This window comes from Chiloscyllium punctatum, chromosome 38, assembly GCF_047496795.1.
Source record: "Chiloscyllium punctatum isolate Juve2018m chromosome 38, sChiPun1.3, whole genome shotgun sequence".
Taxonomy (NCBI): Eukaryota; Metazoa; Chordata; class Chondrichthyes; order Orectolobiformes; family Hemiscylliidae; genus Chiloscyllium; species Chiloscyllium punctatum.
Window position 1 is genome coordinate 15,779,992 of NC_092776.1, and position 22,110 is coordinate 15,802,101.

Here is a 22,110-nt window from a genome sequence, read left to right on the forward strand (position 1 = left end):
GCTGTGAGTTGACCCACAATGCCATTAGGCAATTCCAGGATTTTGACTCAACAGCAGTGAAGGAACGGCAATATATTTCCAAGTCAGGATGGTGAATGGCATGTAGAGGAACTTGAAGATGGTGGTATCCCCATATATCTGTCCCCCTTGTCCTTCTAGATGGAAGTGCTTATGGGTTTGGAAGGTGCTGTCTGAGGATCTTTGGTGAATATCTGTCAAGTATCTTGTAGATAATACACACTGCTGCTCCTGACCATCACTGATGGATGGAGTGAATGTTGTGCCAATCAAGTGGGCTGCTTTGTCCTGGATGGTATCAGGCTTTTTGAGCTTTGTTGGAGCTACACCCATCCAGGAAAGTGGGGATTATTCCTTTACACTCCTGATTTGTCTCTTGTAGATGGCAGACAGGCTGGTAAAAAAAGTCACGGAGGGGGAATTTCAAGGAAAAAGGGAGAGAACAAAGAACTGAATATCAATGTTGGTGGCTTGAACATTGAAGGGAGTCACTAGTAATTTGAAACATTGGCACAAAAGAGATGATAAAGGAACTGCTTTTCAGCAGTGCACATTCTACATTGACAGTGATTTCAGTGTAAGTCTCTGTAGGTGAGATTTGGCATCTGAGTTTAGCTGTAAAGACACAACCTTCTTGTCCTGTTATCTTGTGCTCAGCATTGAAACAAACCCTTTGGTCCAACACATCCATGCTGACCAGGCACCCTAAACTGAACAAGTCCTATTTGCCTGCATTTCAGACAAGCCCTGTGGAGCAGGCCATTCAGGCCATCAAATCCACTCCAACCCTCCAAAAGAGCATTACCCTATATTTCCCATGGCTAATCCACCTAGCCTGCACACTATAGGCAATTTAGCATGGCCAATCACCTAACCTGAAAATGTGTTGCTGGAAAAGCGCAGCAGGTCAGGCAGCATCCAAGGAGCAGGAGAATCAACATTTCGGGCATGAGCCCTTTCCAATCACCTAACCTGCTCATTTTTGGATTGTGGGAGGAAACCAAAGCATGGAGAATGTGCAAACTTTACACAGGCTGTTGCCTGAGGCTGGAGTCAAACCCAGGTCTCTGGTGCTGTGAGGCAGCAGTGCTAACCACAGAACCACTGTTTCACCCAGAAAGAAATGATATCCCTCCAAACCCTTCCTATTCCATATACCTGTCCAAATTTCTTAAGTGTTATAACTGTACCAGCCTTTTCCATTTCCTCTGGCAGCTCACTCATACACCCACCACCATCTGTTTGAAAAAGTTGGCCCTCAGGTTCCTTTTAAAGCTTTCCCCTCTCACCTTAAAATGCCTTCTAATTGAAAAAAAGACCTATCTTTTCACCTTATCTATGCCACTCATGATTTTATAAACCTGTCCAGTTTAAGGTCACCCCTAGCTTCCTACATTCCAGGGAAAGAAGTCCCAGCCTATCCAGCCTCTCCGTATAACAGAAACCTTCCAGTCCCAGCAACATCCTTGTAAATTTTTTCTGTACCCTTTCTAGTTTAAGAACATTCTTCCTAAAGCAGGATGACCAGAATTGTATACAGTATTCTAAAAGTGATCTCACCAATGTCCTGTACAGCCACAACACAACATTCCAACTCCTGTACACAATGTTCTGCAGATCAAAAAAAAACTTGCCTTAACCAGAAGTTCAGAGTTTCTGATAACACAGAAACTACATTATTGCTAGTCTCCTCCTTCACTGAATGTTACTCCAGTCCAAACAATTAATGCAATGGTCACTTCTTATGTGTTCACAGTGCACGTCTGTAGTCACAGTCTGCTGGTGCATGTTAACTGGAGGCTCTGTCACTCCTACACTGACAACCTCTGTCTGTGTTGGTTTTATATTCACACAATTAACTCACATGGGACTCACACAAAACAGGTGATGGAATCTGGGTACCAGCTGTTTCTGTCTGATTAGCTGTGTAAGATCGTTTCAATCTGGCAATTAAAACCAGAGAGGGAGAAACAGTGAGAGCAGAAGAGAGAGAAAGAAAGAAAAAGAGAAAGAGAGACATAGAGACCAAAGAAACACAGGTAGAAAGAGATAGGGACAGATAGAGAAAGAGATGAGATAGTGATTGAAAGAAGGAGAGAGAATGAATGAGCACAGAGAGAGAGATATATAGAGGAGGGAAGCAACAGAAATCATTGAGGTATGAGAAAGAGAGAGATACAAAGTGACAAAGAAAGAATGTATGGCCTCAAAATTCAAAGGTAGAGAAACCAAAAAGAATGTGAATAAGGTTGAAAAAGGGAGAGAAAAGACAGAGAGTAATGGAAAGAATGATGGAACAGAGACAGACAGAGAAGGGCAGAGATATAATGAAGGACAGCATGAAAAACTGAAAGGAGTGGAGAGACAAGAATAACTGCAAAGTGAAAGAGGGCATAAGAACATTACAAAGGAATAGAGGCAGTCAGACAGGCAGGGGCAGTCAGAGAGAGAGAGAGAGAGAAAGAGAGAGGCAGCTAAAGAGAGAGAGAGAGAGAAAGAGCAAATATAGGGAAGTGTATGAAGAGAAAGTTAGCTTCCCTAGCTCTGTAATGTAAGAAATAAGGCCAGAAATACAGGAAGCTGGATTTGAAACATACAGCTTTTGGAATGTGACTTCATGAACTAATAATTATTCTCAGATAAAACTGATGATTTTCCTGTTTGAAATGCAAATTTCATCCTCTGAATGTTGGCAGGAAATTCAACAGTGGGAGTATCAAATTCATTGGCTAAATTCAATCCCCATGCCACTAATTTACTGCCCATACAACTTCCCCTCCTGGTCCCATCTCAGCCGATATTGTTAATGCTTCCCTGTTAAAGATTTTGTCCCCTTCAAATCTGCCATTTTAAATTAATTCACAGGATGGAGGTGTTGCTGGCTTGGTCAGTATTCATTGCTCAATCCTCATTGCCCTTGGAGAGGTGGTGGTGAGCTGCTTTCTCAAACACAAGCAGTCCATTTGATGTATGTCCACCTATTGTCTCATTTGGGGTGTTGTAGATCCAAGGGCTTCAGTCAGCAACCCTGAAGGAATGACAATATATTTACAAGTCAGGCTGATGTGTGACTTGGAAGGGTTAGTGCCCTTGTCCTTCTAGATGGTAGAGGTCATGTAGAATTTTTGTAGAATGCCAACAGTGTGGAAACAGGCCCTTCAGCCCAACAAGGCCAGACCAACCCTCCGAAGACCAACCCACCCAGACCCTTTCCCCTACCCTATTACTGTAACTAATGCACCTAACCTACACATCCCTGAACACTATGGGCAACTTACCATGGCAAATTCACCCAGTGCACATCTTTGGACAATGGGAGGAAACCAGACCACCTGGAGGAAACCTACATAGACATGGGGAGAATGTGAAAACTCCACACAGACAGTTGCCCGAGGCTGGAATTGAACCCAGGTCCCTGGCACTGTGCGGCAGCAGCACTAACAACTGAGCCACCATGCTACTCTGGAAGTCACAAATGTTGTAGACTTTCTGTGACTACTCACTGTCCAAGATCCTTAAACAAATCTCAGTTTCTGGTATCCCAGATTTGGTCAGGCTTTCCTACAGGATTAGGCACAAGTTCAAAAGATGGTAAATGAGACATTACCTCTTTCTGTGCAGCTGCCTCCATTGCTGTTAGAATACTGATGACTCACAAGCTGGTCATTCCCCTTGGATGCAACAAAGGTCAAGGATCTAGTGACTGCTCCTCCATAGAAGGCGTCGCAGGCCAACCTTCATCCAGTATTCACACTCAAGCAGGGGTTGTGGGTAGTGATCAGGAGCAGAAAAAAAGGAGGCAATGGCCTAGTGATATCATCACTGGACTGTTATTCCAGAGACCCAGGGAATGTTCTGGGGAACTGAAGTTCAAATCCTGCCACAGCAGATGGTGGAATTTGAAATCAATAAATATCTGGAATTAAGAGTCAAATGTGGGTCTGGGTGGGTTGGTCTTCGGAGGGTTGGTGTGGACTTGTTGGGCCGAAGGGCCTGTTTCCACACTGTTGGCATTCTATGAAAAACCCACCTGGTTCATTACTGCCCTTCAAGGAAGGAAACTGCCATCCTTACCTGATCTGGTACCTAAATTTGACTCCTAACTGCCCTCTGGGTGATAAATGCAGGACTAGCCAGTGATGTCCTCAGCCTGTGAATGAATTAAAATAAAACTCTTGGCTCAGGGACAGAGATCCTGGGCAGGAAGTCCAATATTGACCATTATATTATCAAGGCTTACACAGTCTGGGATTGTGAAGTTGCATCACTTAGGAAGATAGGAGCTGGAGTAGGCCATTCAGCCCATCAAGCCTGCCCTGCCTTTCAGTTCGAGGAAGGCTAATAAGCCACCCCAATGCCCTTTTCTCACACTATTTCCAGTTCCCTCAATGTAATTTGTTTCCAGAAATCTATCCTTTTCTGGCTTGAATGTACTCAATGATTAATTCCACAGATCTCTAACATTGACAATTCCAAAGGTTCACCACCCTCTGAATGAAGACATTCATCCTCAACCCGGTCTTTACTGGCCTGTCTCTTCTTCTGAAATTATATCCCTTTGTTATAGACTCATCAGCCGGGGAAATATCCTATCAACACTGAACTTGTCACACTCTGTAGGAATTGTTTCAGCTTTAATAAGACCACCTCTCATTTTTCAAGATCCTTCAGAATGCAGACCCCACCTCCTCAGTTTCTCCTCTGAAGACAATCTCACCCTCCTAGAGATTAATCTGTGGACCTCTATCACACTCCCTCTTTGGCAAAAGCATACATCCATGGAGACAGGGACCAAAGCTGTGTACAATAATCAAGGTGCGGTTCATTGAGGTGTTATACAATTACAGCAAGATCTGTTTACTCCTTTACTTGGGGAGCAAGTTTTACTCTGGATCTCATCCCATACTGCGCCAGTCTGGGAGTGTTTGATGAGGACAGTGTCAATGCAGCTTTACTTTCAGTTTTGAAGTGTAGAGAAGCATTATTTTCCATTTAAAAGAGTAGAGCAAGCTTTACTCTGTATCTAATCCAATGCTGCACCTGTCCTTGGGAGTTTTTGATGGGGACAGTGTAGAGGGAACTTTATTTTGTGTCTAATCCCGGGGATTGTAACTGCCCGGGGAGTGTTTGACTGGATAGTGTAAAAGGAGCTTTACATTAAGAAAAAACAAAAGCATTACTTACCATTTAAACGAGTAGAGGAAGCTTTATTATGTACTTAACCCTGTGCTGTACCTGTCCTGGGAGTGGTTGATGGGGTCAGTGTAGAGGGAGCTTTAATCTGTGTCTAATCCCTTGCTGGAACTGTCCTGGGAGTGTTTTGATGGACAATGAAACAGTGTGGTGAACATTTTCTGCAGGAGATTTTCATCAAATCAGTAACCTGATTTCTGGATTAATCAGATCAGCCGTGACCTTATCGAACAAGCAGAACAGGCTTGAAGTGCAGAATAGCCCGCTCTTGCTCCATATTCATTGACCCCTCTCCCACATAGCTAAAGGGAATTTCCGTGTTCAGGGCACCTTTGACTATGAATCATTCCCTCACTATCACACCTGAGAATCATACAGTCAGGATGGACTTGTAACTTCTGCTCTTATTCTGATTGATGGACTTGAGGAGATGTTAGGGAGGTGTGATTGTTGAATATTGAGAGGTGGGCGAATTGGGGGGTGGGGGGGGGGTTTGCTGATTAATATGGGACGATGTTGTAAATTTAATTATTTCTGAAGTCTTGTTTCTTGGTTGCTTTTCAGGCATTGCTTGAGCAGCAAGAAGATGCCCCTGGTCTGAGGAAATCAGAAACTCTCAGGAACATCAGTAAATTACGGGCAATGAGATTGGCCTAAGGGCCACAGGGAGGCAGTAATGATGAAGTTGACCAGTCCGTCCCCTCTCTGGTATCTGATTCTCCTGCTCTCTTCGAGCTGGAATGCACCAGGATCAGTGTTGATAGGTGCCAATCCTTTGGATTCTGTGCATCGAGGGTGGCAGAGGTTGATGGAGCAAGAGGATGATTGCCCTCCCTGTGTGTCAGACCAGTGTCCTACCCCCCAGGGGTGTCTGGCCGGTCTGGTCAGGGACCCCTGCCACTGTTGCTGGGAGTGTGGCAATATTGAAGGCCAGATCTGTGACCTGGACAACAGCAACCATTTCTATGGTCAGTGCGGAGAGAACCTGGAGTGTAAGCTAGACCTGGGCGACTTGAGGCAAGGGGAGATCCCTGAGCCCCAGTGTGTGTGTCAGTCCAACCAGGCCGTGTGTGGCTCCGATGGGCAAACATACTCCCAGATCTGTAAGTTCCAGGAGGCTGCTAATGGCAACGAAACATCCAATATCACCTTGGCACATGAGGGGCCTTGTGAAGGAGGTAAGAATGGGTTAGAGTGGGGAAATGTTGGCACACCATAGGAGGGGAGAATTCATAAATAAGACCCTAAAACCATAAGACATAACAGCAGAAATTAGGCCATTCAGCCCATCAAGTCTGCTCCACCTTTCAATCATGGCTGATATGTTTCTCAACCCCATTCTCCTGCTTTCCACCCATAACACTTGATTTGATCCCCTTGAACTCCAGAACCTGTCTATCTCAGTCATAAATATGCCCTGGCCCCCACAGCCTTCTGGAAATGAATTCCATTGATTCATCACTCTCTGCCTGAAGAAATTTCTCTTTATCTCTGGTCTAAAAGGTCTTCCCTTTACTCTAAGGTTGTGCCCTCAGGCCCTAGTCTCTCTTACCAATGGAAGCATTTTCCCAACATCTACTCTATCCAGGACAGTCAGTATTCCATAAGTTTCAATTAGATCTCCCCTCATTCTTCTAAACTCCATCGAGTATAAACCCAGAGTCCTCAAATGTTCTGCATATGTTAAGCTGTTTATTCCTGGGACTCCAGAGCCAGTACGTCCTTCCTGAGATATGGGGCCCAAAACTGCGCACAATACTCCAAATATGGTCTCACCAGGCCATTTTAGAACCTCAGAAGTACATTCTGCTTTTATATTCAAGTCCTCTCAAAATAAATGCCATCATTGCATTTGCCTTGCTAACTACTGACTCAACCTGCAAGTTTACCTTGACAGAATCCTGGACTAGAACTCCCAAGTCTCTTAACACTTCAGACTTCTGAAGTTTCTCCCCACTTAGAAAATAGCCCATGCCTCTATTCTTCCTACCAAAGTGCATGAGCTCACATTTTCCCACATTGTACTTCAAGAATATTGGAGCTGGAGGGGGTATATGACTGAGTGTGGTAGTGAGGGTGACATGCGTAGTTTACATCAACAGTTCCTGTCTCACTGCAGTCTCACTGACCCTCCGACAGTGCAGCACTCTCTCAGTACTGACCCTCCAGCAATGTGGCGTTCTCCAACTACTGATTCTCTGATGGTGCAGCATTCTCTCAGTACTGACTCTCTGACAATGCAGCACTCCCTCAGTACTGACTCTCTGACAATGCAGTACTCCCTCAGTACTGACCTTCCGACAGTGCGGCACTCCCTCAGTACTGACCCTTCAACAGTGCAGCACTCCCTCAGTACTGACCCTCTGACAGTGCGACACTCTCTTAATACTGACCCACCAACAGTGTAGCAGTCTCTCGGTACTGATTGGTACTCTGACATGATCCAAGTCGGGTGATAATTTACCATTGTTCCATGTTCTATCATGTTCCCGAAGCTCTGGCCCCTGGTGTGAGTGGGATCGGGGTGGCGTTGGGTTACAGGGGCATCTTTATAAGCGAGAGACTGAGAGCAAGAAACCTACTGAACCCCTGCCATCCTGATTCCTGCAGGCCTTAACTGTTATTCACCTTAATAAGATTGCAACCCAATCTCTGGGAAAGGGCAACAGTCCTTTAACAGAATTGGCGAGTGAGCAATACTCTGGCCAGCGTGGGTTAGTGTTGAATTGTTGAGAAGCTGCAAACTAGGTGAGTGAAAATTTAGTTGCTTAACTATAGGGATCAGTGAAATCTCCTCAACAGGTCGGTTATTAGTCACAGAGAATGAAGCTCTGTTGGAGAGTGACAGCTGGTTAAATCGCTTGAGAGCATCCCTTCACCTCCAGCACAGAAATCGTGAGGTGGCTGAAGCCAAGTCCATGTCGGCTGGAAGAGGAATTGCACCCATTATGAATTTGATGTTGAATCACACACAAACCATTGAGCAAACTGAGCAAAGCTACAAGGCCCCTGGGCCCCCAGTGCTGCTCTACCATTCAATAAGATAGTAACTGATCTATTTGAGTTTCAAATCTCCACTTTGTCCATCTACCCCATTAGCCTTTATCTAACCGGCCTCCCTAGGCAGTACAAACCACGATTCAAAAAAACCGAATCCTCATTATCCCCAGTCCATCTGTTAGTCTCGGACAGAAAACCGAGCAAACTCACCAGAATAGTCCCAGGGTTAAAATTGAGAACATTGACTTGATTTGGATTCATTTGTGCTTAGAAGGCTGATGATGAGCTCATCAAAGGGTTTAAGGTGATTCAAGGATTTGATTGCGTGGAAGGAGAATAACTATTTCCTTTCTTGTGGGGGTGGAGCGTGACTCCAGGACACCGAGGCAGAAACTTCGAACTTGAGCCAGACCAGTCAGGAGGGGTTTCAGGAAATCTGGAACCCTTCCCTCACTAGATAAATATTCATTGGGCCAAAAAACATCAGAACTGAGATAGATGGGTTTTTATTGGCTGGGAGGATATGGGGTTAAGGTGGGTAAATGGAGTAATTGCTGCTCCTATGTCTTATGGTCTGGTAGGAGAATGGAATTAAGAAACTTATCAGCCATGATTGAATAGTGGGGTGGACTTGATGGGCTGAATGGCCTAATTTCTGCTCCTATCTCTTAAGGTCTTATGTCCCTTGACCGTCAGGACACAGGGCATCCAAGATCTTATGGAATAATGGAACAGTCTGGAGGAGCTGACTGGCCTCCTCCTGTTTTTAACTACACACCAGCACCTCTCAAATACCCCAGCTCCATTTCCAAAACGATTTCCCAGCTGCTCTGTTTCCGGCTGGAACGAGATTTCCATGACATTTTTCAGGAGTGTGATGAGCGTTTTATTTTAAATAAGCAATATCACAGGCTGGCTGTGCCTCCCCATGCATCACGATCCCCTTTAACAGGTTCCAGGCCAAAAAGCCCCCCAAATCCAAATTCTGTTTTCCTGGAGTTTAGGCACTGTTCCAGGAATGAGAAAGAGAAAAGACAAACATTACAATGTGTTCTGAAGACGGATAGTATTAGAGAGTGTGGAATGAGAATCAGATGTCTGGGGTTTGTGTAGCTGGCCTCAGTACCGTAGCCTGCCTGATGGTCAGTGAAGGAGGCATTGATGACCAGTTTGCCTTCTGCCTGTTCATCAACATTTAGACTCACATTCCCCATACCTCAAAGCAATTACAGAATTTACAACACCCCAACTGTTAATGTGACAGAACATTGTACTTTCTCACCAGTGTTTCTGCTGGATCGAGAAAAGGCCATTCGGCCCCCTGGCACTGTTCCTGACACTCAGTTTGATGATGGTTCACCTGAGCTCAAAAATCCACTCGATTAACTTTGCAACATAACCTCTAATGCATATACTAGTCCAGCTGAATTGTCAATTCGGCAATGACGTTGGAGAATTAATTTACTCCATTACGGTTAGTTCCGAATTGGACATGGAAACACCAGCCACTGAAGTTCCTGTGTGATCTGTGTCAAAGTTAGATCCTTTGAAGCATCTAACCAATCAACTCCAGAATTGATTGGATTAGGCAATGCTCACAGCACTTCATATTTGAGAGCTAGGTCATCAACATGTCCAGGTGGTGGACTATGGCGGGGGGGGGGTTGTAATTCCTAACTGCCTGTCCTCAGTCAGGGTTACATCTGTGTTTAATAAGACCATAAGACATAGGAGTGGAAGCAAGGCCATTCGGACCATCGAGTCCACTCTGCCATTTAATCCTTGGAAAGTCTCCACCAGTGCTGTCGTGGCTTTCAGAGAGGAGTGGGCACGGTGGGGTCTATTCCCCTTTTGGTTGAGTTCTTTTCCTTGCTTCCACCTCATTTTTTTTTGTTGATTTTCGTTGTTGTAACACTGGGTGTTGGACGTACTGATAATCTGAGTGATTGGTTAACTTCGTGGTGGGTTATTCGAATAAGAAGGAAAAGGTGAGTAACCATCGACTGGTTCGGGCAGTGAGCCATCGATCCCCGATGCCTGTCCCTCTTCCGTGGTTACATTAATGCCCAGCCCTTGGAGCGAGGGTAACTGTGTCCATCAGAAGCTATAATATCTGCAGGGAGAGGTAGGCCCTGCAAGGGGTGGAGTATAATATCTCCCTCTCCAATATCAATTTGATTTAATTCCTCCCTCGTTTCTCCCTCTTTTATTTTGTTTTTCTTTATTTTCTGTTTTGTTGGATGATCAGATTGGGTGCTAATTTCATGATTAGGTGATTTTTTTTCTGAAAAGTAGGAGCAACCCCTTTCACCTCCATTTTGATTTAGTCCCCTCCCCACTCCTCTCCCTCTCCTTCACCTTTGACAGTTTGATGGACTTTGCAGATAAATGAATCAATTAGAGAACCAGAGTGACTTACTGGGTGGCAGTTAATAGATGGAAGAAAAATACCACAGCTGATTTGGTAATGCGAAAAATAAATGTTTGGTTGTCAAAGTATAAATAAAAAAGAGTTGAATTCTTGGCACGGGTGCATTATTTCACCTTCTAGTGCTATTTTGATTTAGTCCCCTAGTTTGAAACATCAACAGAAATTGCTAGAGAAACTGTCCAGGCATCATCTGTGAAGAGAAAGCATGGTTAAAGTTTTGAATTCAGTGACCTAGAATCCATAGAATAGAATCCTACAGTGTGGAAACATGCCTTTCAGCCCAATAAGTCCACACCGACCCTCCAAAGAGTAACCCACTTCAACCCACGCCCCTACCCTGTTATCCTATATTTACCCCTGACTTCTGCACCTAACCTACATATCCCCAAACACTATGGGCAATTTTAGCATGGCAATTCACCGAACCCATTTGGATGGTGAGTTTTTTGTGATAGTTACAGTATCTCTGGTGGGCAGATTTCATTACTTTGTTTAGTTAGTTTTTGATACAAACGAAGCCCAGTCCTTCCCCAGTAGAGAGCTGTGGGGGAAGGGGTATGGGAGAGATGCATTGGGAGGATGGGGAAGAGTGCAGCTATAGGATGGGAGGAGGAGGAGGTTGTGGGATTGGCTTCGGGTCAGGCAAATGATCCAGAAGAGAAAGGTGGAAACTGATGTTTGTACTGAATTGAAGATTTGCAATAAGTCTTTTAATGTTTTAAAGTCTTTGGCTATCTGATTAAACATATGGATATCGCTGTATGAAATAAACAATTGCTTCTGGTATTAATCACCAGCTCTGAACATGACTAAAGCTGGTGTAGTAGCTCTTTCAGTTCTCCCAACTGCCCATAGTTTGGATCTTCCATCAAAGCCATGTGCCCTGTCAATTCCCATCCTGCTATTTTTCACCCTTTCTCTGTCAGTCCCTCAGATTATATCCGCTCCCTTCAATATCTGGAACACCACGGGAGAGGATGTCATTTTCGGTTGCGAGATCTTTGCTTATCCAATGGCAGCTATTGAGTGGCGCAAAGACGGGCTGGACACCTTCCTGCCAGGTGATGACCCCCACATCTCCGTACAGGTACCTTCCTGATGCCAGAGCAGCATCATTGAATGCTTTCAAACTTTCCCAGTAATTTAGAGACATTCCCTAACCATTAATATCAGCCAATTGGGCAGGAGTTGGAAATGGAGAAATGTAAACAAAGGTTGAATTGTTGGATGTAAATTTGGTTTTAATTTTTTTTAAAAGTATTTTCAGTCTGAAAATCGAATGAACCATAAGCCTGAATTCTGATTTTATTGATGCATTAATGTCTCAGTAGCACACAATAAGGATGGCATTCCCTTAAGGAACATGTAAAGTTGCATCTCTTACTGGCTGCATTATTAATGAGATACCTGTACCTGCTTCCAGTTCTTAAGGGTGGGGCAGTGTCCCGTCCAAGCACACCCCACTCTGGGCAAGTCTCCCTCCAACACCCTATAGCCAGCTCACTTCAGGATTTGGATCCTTGATAGAATAATGTTTGAATAACTTCCCTCCAACCCATGAATCTCCTCTGAGATGTGCTTCCTCCAGGGTCTCCTATTCTAGGTAACCGTGGACAGGACAACATGGAATGGCAAGAAGAGGGAAGACGTAAAAACAATGACTGCAGATGCTGGAAACCAGATTCTTGATTAGTGGTGCTGGAAGAGCACAGCAGTTCAGGCAGCATCCAAGTAGCTTCAAAATCGACGTTTCGGGCATAAGCCCTTCATCAGGAATAAAGGCAGTGAGCCTGAAGCGTGGAGAGATAAGCTAGAGGAGGGTGGGGTGGAGAGAAAGTAGCATAAAGTACAATGGGTGAGTGGGGGAGGGGATGAAGGTGATAGGTCAGGGAGGAGAGGGTGGAGTGGATAGGTGGAAAAGGAGATAGGCAGGTAGGACAAATCCAAACAAGTCATGGGGACAGTTACTGAGCTGGAAGTTTAGAACTAGGGTGAGGTGGGAGAAGGGGAAATGAGGAAACTGTTGAAGTCCACATTGATGCCCTGGGGTTGAAGTGTTCCGAGGTGGAAGATGAGGCGTTCTTCCTCTAGGCGTCTGGTAGTGAGGGAGCAGCGGTGAAGGAGGCCCAGGACCTCCATGTCCTCGGCAGATTGGGAGGGGGAATTGAAATGGGCCACGGGGCGGTGTGGTTGATTGGTGCGGGTGTCCTGGAGATGTTCCCTAAAGCGCTCTGCTAGGAGGCGCCCAGTCTCCCCAATGTAGTGGAGACCATATCGGGAGCAACGGATACAATAAATGATATTAGTGGATGTGCAGGTAAAACTTTGATGGACGTGGAAGACTCCTTTAGGGCCTTGGATAGAGGTGAGGGAGGAGGTGTGGGCGCAGGTTTTACAGTTCCTGCGGTGGCAGGGGAAAGTGCCAGGATTGGAGGGTGGGTTGTTTAGGGGCGTGGGCCTGACCAGGTAGTCGCGGAGGGAACAGTCTTTGCGGAAGGCGGAAAGGAGTGGGGAGGGAAATATATCCCTGGTGGTGGGGTCCGTTTGGAGGTGGCGGAAATGTTGGCGGATGATTTGGTTTATGTGAAGGTTGGTAGGGTGGAAGGTGAGCACCAGGGGCGTTCTCTCCTTGTTACGGTTGGAGGGGTGGGGTCTGAGGGCGGAGGTGTGGGATGTAGACGAGATGCGTTGGAGGGTATCTTTAACCACGTGGGAAGGGAAATTGCAGTCTCTAAAAAAGGAGGCCATCTGGTGAGTTCTGTGGTGGAACTGGTCCTCCTGGGAGCAGATCCGGTGGAGGCGGAGGAATTGGGAATACGGGATGGCATTTTTGCAAGAGGTAGGGTGGGAAGAGGTGTAATCCAGGTAGCTGTGGGAGTCAGTGGGTTTGTAAAAAATGTCAGTGTCAAGTCGGTCGTCATTAATGGAGATGGAGAGGTCCAGGAAGGGGAGGGAGGTGTCAGAGATGGTCCAGGTAAATTTAAGGTCAGGGTGGAATGTGTTGGTGAAGTTGATGAATTGCTCAACCTCCTCGTGGGAGCACGAGGTGGCGCCAATGCAGTCATCAATGTAGCGGAGGAAGAGGTGGGAAGTGGTGCCGGTGTAATTACGGAAGATCAACTGCTCTATGTAGCCAACAAAGAGGCAGGCATAGCTGGGGCCCATACGTGTGCCCATGGCTACCCCTTTGGTCTGGAGGAAGTGGGAGGATTCAAAGGAGAAATTGTTAAGGGTGAGGACCAGTTCGGCCAAACGAATGAGAGTGTCAGTGGAAGGGTACTGTTGGGGAGTCTGGAGAGGAAAAAATGGAGTGCTTGGAGGCCCTGGTCATGGCGGATGGAGGTGTAGAGGGATTGGATATCCATGGTGAAGATGAGGCGTTGGGGGCCGGGGAAACAGAAGTCTTGGGTGGAGGGCGTGGGTGGTGTCTTGAACGTATGTGGGGACTTCCTGGACTAGGGGGGGATAGGACAGTGTCAAGGTAGGTAGAAATGAGTTCAGTGAGGCAGGAGCATGCTGAGACAATGGGTCGGCCAGGGTGGTCAGGCTTGTGGATCTTGGGAAGGAGGTAGAACCGGGCAGTGCGGGGTTCCCGGACTATGAGGTTGGACGCTGTGGGTGGGAGATCTCCTGAGGTGATGAGGTTCTGTATGGTCTGGGAGATGATGGTTTGGTGATGGGGGGTGGGGTCATGGTCGAGGGGGCAGAAGGAAGAGGTGTCCTCGAGTTGACGTTTGGCTTCAGCGGTGTAGAGGTCAGTGCGCCAGCTTACCACTGCGCCCACTTTATCTGCTGGCTTGATGGTGAGGTTGGGATTGGAGCAGAGGGATTGGAGGGCTGCGCGTTGTGAGGGTGAGACATTGGAGTGGGGGAGGGAGGTAGACAGGTTGAGGCGGTTAATGTCCTTGAGCAATTCATCAACTTCACCAACACATTCCACCCTGACCTTAAATTTACCTGGACCATGTCTGACACCTCCCTCCCCTTCCTGGACCTCTCCATCTCCATTAATGACGACCGACTTGACACTGACATTTTTTACAAACCCACTGACTCCCACAGCTACCTGGATTATACCTCTTCCTACCCTACCTCTTGCAAAAATGCCATCCCGTATTCCCAATTCCTTCGCCTCCACCGGAACTGCTCCCAGGAGGACCAGTTCCACCACAGAACACACCAGATGGCCTCCTTCTTTAGAGAACGCAATTTCCCTTCTCACGTGGTTAAAGATGCCCTCCAACACATCTCGTCCACATCCCGCACCTCCGCCCTCAGACCCCACCCCTCCAACTGTAACAAGGACAGAACGCCCCTGGTGCTCACCTTCCACCCTACCAACCTTCGCATAAACCAAATCATCCGCCGACATTTCCGCCATCTCCAAACGGACCCCACCACCAGGGATATATTTCCCTCCCCACCCCTTTCCGCCTTCTGCAAAGACTGTTCCCTCCGCGACTACCTGGTCAGGTCCACACCCCCAAACAACCCACCCTCCAATCCTGGCACTTTCCCCTGCCACCGCAGGAACTGTAAAACCTGCACCCACACCTCCTCCCTCACCTCTATCCAAGGCCCTAAAGGAGCCTTCCACACCCATCAAAGTTTTACTTGCACATCCACTAATATCATTTATTGTATCCGTTGCTCCCGATGCGGTCTCCTCTACATTGGGGAGACTGGTCGCCTCCTAGCAGAGTGCTTTAGGGAACATCTCCGGGACACCCGCACCAATCAACCACACTGCCCTGTGGCCCAACATTTCAACTCCCCCCTCCCACTCTGCCGAGGACATGAAGGTCCTGAGCTTCCTTCACCGCCGCTCCCTCACCACCAGACGCCTGGAGGAAGAATGCCTCTCTTCCGCCTCAGAACACTTCAACCCCAGGGCATCAATGTGGACTTCAACAGTTTCCTCATTTCCCCTTCCCCCACCTCACCCTAGTTCTAAACTTCCAGCTCAGTAACTGTCCCCATAACGTGTCCGGACTTGTCCTACCTGCCTATCTCCTTTTCCACCTATCCATTCCACCCTCTCCTCCCTGACCTATCACCTTCATCCCCTCCCCCACTCACCCATTGTACTCTATGCTACTTTCTCCCCACCCCCCTACCCTCCTCTAGCTTATCTCTCTATGCTTCAGGCTCACTGCCTTTATTCCCGATGAAGGGCTTTTGCCCGAAACGTCGATTTCGAAGCTACTTGGATGCTGCCTGAACTGCTGTGCTCTTCCAGCACCACTAATCCAGAAAGAAGAGGGAAGAACTGACTGTATATCAATCCCATGTTGGTCCTTGGTGTTTTAGGTATTCCTGGTGACTGCCTGAAATCAGTATTAGTCCAACCAAACCAAAGGTGGAAAGTGCCAGGAGAACACCATCTGGAATACCCTACGTGTTTGAAATGTGGATTTATAATGAACTTTCAGTAGGAGTGCCCAACGGAGGCATTTAGTCCTTGATGTGGGGCAATGTTAGTGTCAGGAATGTATGACACTTGCAATCAACGTTAATGATTATAGACTTGGAGTCACAGAGTCATTACTGCACTAAGGAGGCTATTCGATCCATTTGGCTCCTGCCTGACCTCAGGAAGGTCGAATTGGCCATTTCCATACAGTTTACAACCTCCATTGAAACAATGGTTTTGTAACAGGGAATCTTTGAGTGCTCACTGCTGTTCCCCCCCACCCCTCCTCCTACTGATTCTAAATCATTGCAATCCTTATTGGCAGTTTCGAGGAGGTCCATTTAAGTATGAAGTGACCGGTTGGCTCCAGATCCAGGCAATTCGCAGCACGGATTCGGGAGTGTATCACTGTTCCGCAAGGAACAAACTGGGTGAAGTGTCAGCAGCTGCCAGTCTGACTGTCATCTCGCCAGGTAAGAGAGGGTCAAGCACACTCTGGCGCATGGAGTGTTCCTCCTTAACTCCTGTTCCTTCTCTTCGAATAACTGAATGACTCAGTGTAGAAAGAGGCCATTTGGCCCATAACAACTTTGCAAGATTACTTACATCCAGAAGGACAGTAGAAACAAATTTGATAGTGATTTTCAAAGGTGAATTGGCTAGGTCCTTGAGAAGGAAAGATTGGCAAGACTATGGGATAAGGGCAGATGTTTGGGACGAATTTGATTAAACTTTCATTGAGACAACCGAGGCATGGTGGGCTCAATGGCCTCATGCTCTGCTTTCTGATATGATTCCCTTGATCTTCATGGAGATTTGACTTAGAGTTGTTTTGATCTTACCTCTCACTACCCCTGGGCAGTGAAACTAATTATAGAGCCTGAAGTGCCCCTCCCCCCCACCCCTCCGAACAATCACCTCAGGGAACATTTACCCAACTCAGTATGACCAGGCAGTCAATGACACCCATACCTCCCTTCCTTCTTTATACTGGACCAGGATGAGGCCATTCTGCCCACTCAAATCTGTTCCATCCAATTATGGAAACTGATCTGTCTTTCAACTCCACCACCTTTGCTCGGTCATCAGTTGTCCCTAGTTCTTGAGCTCACCATGGCTTCCAATCCCCATTCGGTTTTCAGCAGGAGGGCAAGGAGGGAATGTTCCAACTTTCCGCTATCATGTGTTTGAGAAATATCCTGCCCAACAAATGGGTCCATTTCTGACCCCAGGAAGTGATGGGCAGGAGAGGGGCCAAAGGTGTGATTTAGGAGTTGGGGGAGAGTTTGTTAAAACTGCAGGGTGCTCTCTCACCAGTGGGCAGGATCAGAATCTGATTGGCTGCCAGCCCAATGTAGGTGACCAACCAGCTGCGATACGTGAAGGACCACTTCACCATGCCATTGATGCATGACAACGTGGTGCCATTGAATTGTGCCAATGGGGGGTCCCATCATACACCCCCACTACCTCAGCTCAACACAGGTAGAGGCTGGCAGCTGCCAGATGGCAACCTGCAGGGAGGTACTGGTGGGGGTAGGGTTGAGGGGGGCAGGGGGAAGATCTTTTTTAATGAGAAATGGTGAACGGGAAGGGCAATACCCCAGTGATATTCCTGGAGGAATTTCCTCTCCAGTACGCAGCTCCTCGGTGTATTCCTTTCCTCACCCACTGTCAGGAGCAGCTTTCCCAGAAGTGGCCACTGTTGCTGGTGGCACTGTTGAAATGCCAGCCCCCCAACTGGATGCAGCTCTTGGGAACTGTGTGCCCATGTCCTGGTGGCAGTCATTTAATTGGCTGATGCCCCTGAAATTCAAGGCAAAGTGCCAACGGCTGCCTGGGTGTATCTGCGACTCACTTGTCGTGCCCTAAGCTCAATTGGCAAAAGTCTGCAAATCAGCTTTGCTCCCCTCTCCACAGATGCTGCCAGACCTGGTGGCTTTCTCCAGCACTTCCTGTTGATTGCTGCTCTCCAACTACCTGCAGTAAATAACTGGGTGTTTTGTCTTTCAGATCAGATGAGTGAGATTGAAACTCCATGGAGGCAGTCCCTGCATCTCGTAGAGGATTATTCTGATGATTATTACTGAGGAAGGAAATTTGCAACGCGGGCTAAACTCACTCAATGTGGAGACACCAGTGCATCAGCCAACAATGCAGCCCTGCTGGATGTGGCAATGAATCCTAATAAAGTTTAACAGTATCCATCAGATATTGATTATATCACAATTCACTCTTTCTGTTGGGGGAACTGGTTTCTAATGGTAATTAGTTGGGCAATTAGTGCGGATGCTGCCAACTGGTGACCCCTCAAAGGGCTGGTTTCTGGCAGTCTCCTGGTGCTGAGTGTGAGAATAGTTAGGAACTAAGAGCTAATGGTTTTCCTCATTGGGACAGGTCTCCTTGGGAGATAACCCTCCCCACCTCTCATATCTAACTGACTTACACCCCTCACCGTCCCAGAATCTAACTCTCTCATTTGCTTCCATGGAATCTGTTTGTGCTGATTTTGTAATAACTTCAAAGGGTTATACTTGGTTTTCCATAAGTCTGACTTCCATGCCAGCCGGTGAGATGAGTTAAAATTCATCACTTATCAACATGTTCAAAATTCATGAACTGTGGACATCCCCTGGCTGGGCCAGCATTTATTCACTATCCCTAGTTGCCCTTGAGAAGGTGGTAGTGAGCTATCTGCTGCAGTCCATTTGTTGTAGAGAAACCCACAATGCCATTGTAGAGGGAGTTCCAGGATTTTGACCCACTGGAGGAACGTCAGTATGTTTCCAGGAGAGGATAGTGATGACTTTTCGATGGGAACTTGCGGGTGGTGGGGTTCCCATGATTCCGTGGCCCTTGTCTACACATTGTGTAGATGCTCCATCGACATGGGATTATGGGATTCAGGCAGAGAAGAGCAATCTGAGCTGCAAACCGATCAGCTATTTATTGAACCATCAGGTTCAAAGGGCTGAATGGTCACGTTGTGTTTCTGTTCTGTATCGTTTTCCAGCTGCCTGTAGCAAGTGTCATGAGTGATTAGGAGCAGGAAGCAAAATCAACTAAACCAATTAATTTACTTTAAACATGGTCCTGGTGTTATTCCAGGGTCTCGTGTTGCCGTGCTTTGATTCTCACTGTCAAGAATTTTTGCCCAAAGTCATAACACTTCAATGAGGAATACTGTTCCCAACCTTTTCAACCACCCTGTATTTCCAACAATCAGCACATTCCAAAACTCTCAGAACACTTTCAAACACTGCAGAAAGAGGGGAGAAGGTTAATCCTTTGCACATTAACACTTGAGTGAAAGATGAAGTTCCCCTCATAGTTTGCTAAAGTCCAGTGAGTATAGTCTGAAGGACAAAGTCAATAAGTGTAAGTGAAAAAGAGAAGGAAGGTAGAGTGAAAGGGAAACACAAGTGTATGGAGAGACACAGAGAGCAAAAGAGCCATGAGATCTGAAAGGAACTGACAATGAAACAGAGTTCCTGGGAAATAGACAGAAAGACAAACATGAAAGAATATAGGTACAGAGAGGATGAGAGGGAAAGAGAAACCCAGGTAGTTTTCCAGACTGCTCTTCTCAGGTCTGTAACAGGTGTGGATGTTTTGGCCAATGTTTTCAACACAGGCATTTCCGTCCTAGGGAGCGAGGTTGCTGTGGATGCTGAGAGGGGAAATAATTTTTCAGGATCAGTAATGGATTCCCTTCTTCAGTGAGAGGAGCCATTTTGTGTAGGTTACTCATGTACAAGATCAAAACATACTTCCACATTGAATGGATAATTCTTTGCATTACTGGCACATTCTGGGCTGTACGATTTGAAAATTCTTATGATAAATATTGAACAGGACAGTGAGGAGAATTCCCCTTGTTTTAAAAAAAAATTGCATTGAATCTTTTATTGGAGTAGAGTGGGCAGAGTGTTTAATCTCTCCTTCAGTAATGACCCAATGACAGTGTGGCACTTCCTCAGTACTGACCCTCTGACAGTGCAGCACTCCATCAGTACTGACCCTCTGACAATGTGGCGCTCCCTCAGTACTGACCCTCTGACAGTGTGGCACTCCCTCAGTACTGGCCCTCTGACAGTGCGGCACCCACTCAGTGGTGACCCTCTGACAGTGCGACACTCACTCAGTAGTGACCTTCTGATAGTGCAGCATTCTCTCAGTACTGACCCTTTGACAGTGCAACACTCCCTCAGTACTGACCCTCCAACAGTTCAGTACTCCCTCAGTGCTGGCCCTCTGACAGTGCAACACTCCCTCAGTACTGACTCTCCAACAAGATGGCGCTCCATCAGTCGTGCACTGGGATTTTCAGACTATTTTGCATTTAAAATTCTGCAAGAGGCTTTAACCCCATAGCCCTCACTGCCAGAGGGAATTACCTGCCCTGCACCTCTGTGTCCTTCATGAGCAAGTGTAAACACAGGTTACAGGGAATGACTTGACCAAACCAACAGGAAACAGATTTTACACCAGCTGTTGGACAATCACGTTCATTGCTATTGAAGACAGGTACAATTTTTCTTGTTGGAAAAATTTTTACTTTATTTATTTATTTTTTCTAAGTACACTATAAAACAACTCAAGTTGGCCATTAGAGGATATACAATGAAGAAATCTTGATTTTATTTGAGCAGTGCATTCTTAGGTGCCTCCATCCAAATGCAAAATTGGAACATTTATGAAATAGAGATGTAGACATTACTCTACAGAAAGAGGCCCTTCAACCCATCGTGAATGAGCTAGTCCCAATCTCCAGTCCTCTCTCCACATCCCTCGAAATTCATTGCTTTCAAATATCTAGCTCTTTTTGAAACCTCCTGTGGAATCCATCTCCACCACTTTCCCAGTCAGCGCATTCCAAATCTTGACAACTCTCTGAGTCAAGAAGTTTCTCCTCACCTCACTCCTAGCTCTCTTGCTGACAATATTGCCATTGTGACTCCCTAGCTAATGACATACCCACTAGTGGAAACAGAATACCCTTCCTTACCCTGTCAAAATTGTTCATAATTTTGAACACCTCAAGAGTCTTCTATGTTCCAAGGAGAATAAGCAAACTTTCAGTAACCTTTCTTCATATCTAAAATTCCTCAATCCTGCTATCATTCTAGTAAATCTCCTTCGCACTCTCTCCAAGGGTTTAACATCCTTCCTCAAATAAGGTGCACAGAAATAAATATAATATTCCAAATGTGGTCTGACCAATGATTTGTAGAAATGTAGCATAATTTCTTTGTTTTTATACTCTATGCCTTTTAATAAACACAAGGATCCACATTGCAGAAGAGGAGGTGCTGAAAGTTTTAAAACACATTAAAGTAGATAAACCCCCAGGACCTGATTAACTGTATCCCAGGACTATGTGAGAAGTGAAGAGGAAATTGCAGATATTTGTATTATCGATGGCCATGGATGAAGTGCCCGAAGATTCGACGGTGGCTGATGTTGTGTGTTTTTTTAAGAACGGCTGCAGGGAAATGCATGGCAACTACAGAGCGATTTCACTTATGACTGTGGTGGGTAAATTGTTAGAGGGGACTTTGAGAGACGGGACCTACAGGTATTTGGAGAGGCAAAGACTCATTTTGGATGGTCAGCTTGGCTTTGTGTGTGGGAGATCGTGTTTCACTAATTTGACTGAGTTTTTTGAAGAGGTGACCAAGGAAGTAGATGAGGGCAGTGCAGTAGATGTTATCTACATGCACTTTAGCAAGGCCTTTGACAAGGTACCACGTAGTAGGATATTGAGTAAAGTTAAATCTCATGGGATGCAGGGGGAGCTAGCCAACAGGATACAAAATTGGCTTGACTGTACAAGGCAGAGGGTGGTGGTAGAGAGTTGTTTTTCAGACTGGAGGCCTGTGACCAGCGATATGCCACAGCAATCGGTGCTGGGTACACTGCTATTCATCATTTATATAAGTGATTTGAATGAGAATTTAGGAGGTATGGTCAGTAGGTTTGCAGATGACACCAAGATTGGTGGTATAGTGGGCAGTGAGGAAGGTTATCTTGGAATGCAGCAAGATCTTGATCA

At 46.3% G+C, this 22,110-nt stretch overlaps 1 protein-coding gene across 3 annotated transcripts in view; it reads left to right on the forward strand.

The window, feature by feature from the left end:
• Positions 1-18,265, forward strand: part of LOC140463382 (kazal-type serine protease inhibitor domain-containing protein 1-like) — a 59,065-nt gene extending 40,800 nt beyond the window's left edge. For all 3 annotated transcript variants that reach the window (XM_072557251.1, XM_072557250.1, XM_072557249.1), the window contains exons 2-5: positions 5,776-6,389; positions 11,569-11,729; positions 16,381-16,528; positions 18,069-18,265. In XM_072557251.1, coding sequence (XP_072413352.1) covers positions 5,888-6,389; positions 11,569-11,729; positions 16,381-16,528; positions 18,069-18,145 — 888 coding nt within the window. In that variant the 5' untranslated portion in view covers positions 5,776-5,887 and the 3' untranslated portion in view covers positions 18,146-18,265. The remainder of the gene's footprint in view (positions 1-5,775; positions 6,390-11,568; positions 11,730-16,380; positions 16,529-18,068) is intronic.
• The last annotated feature ends 3,845 nt before the right edge of the window (positions 18,266-22,110 follow it).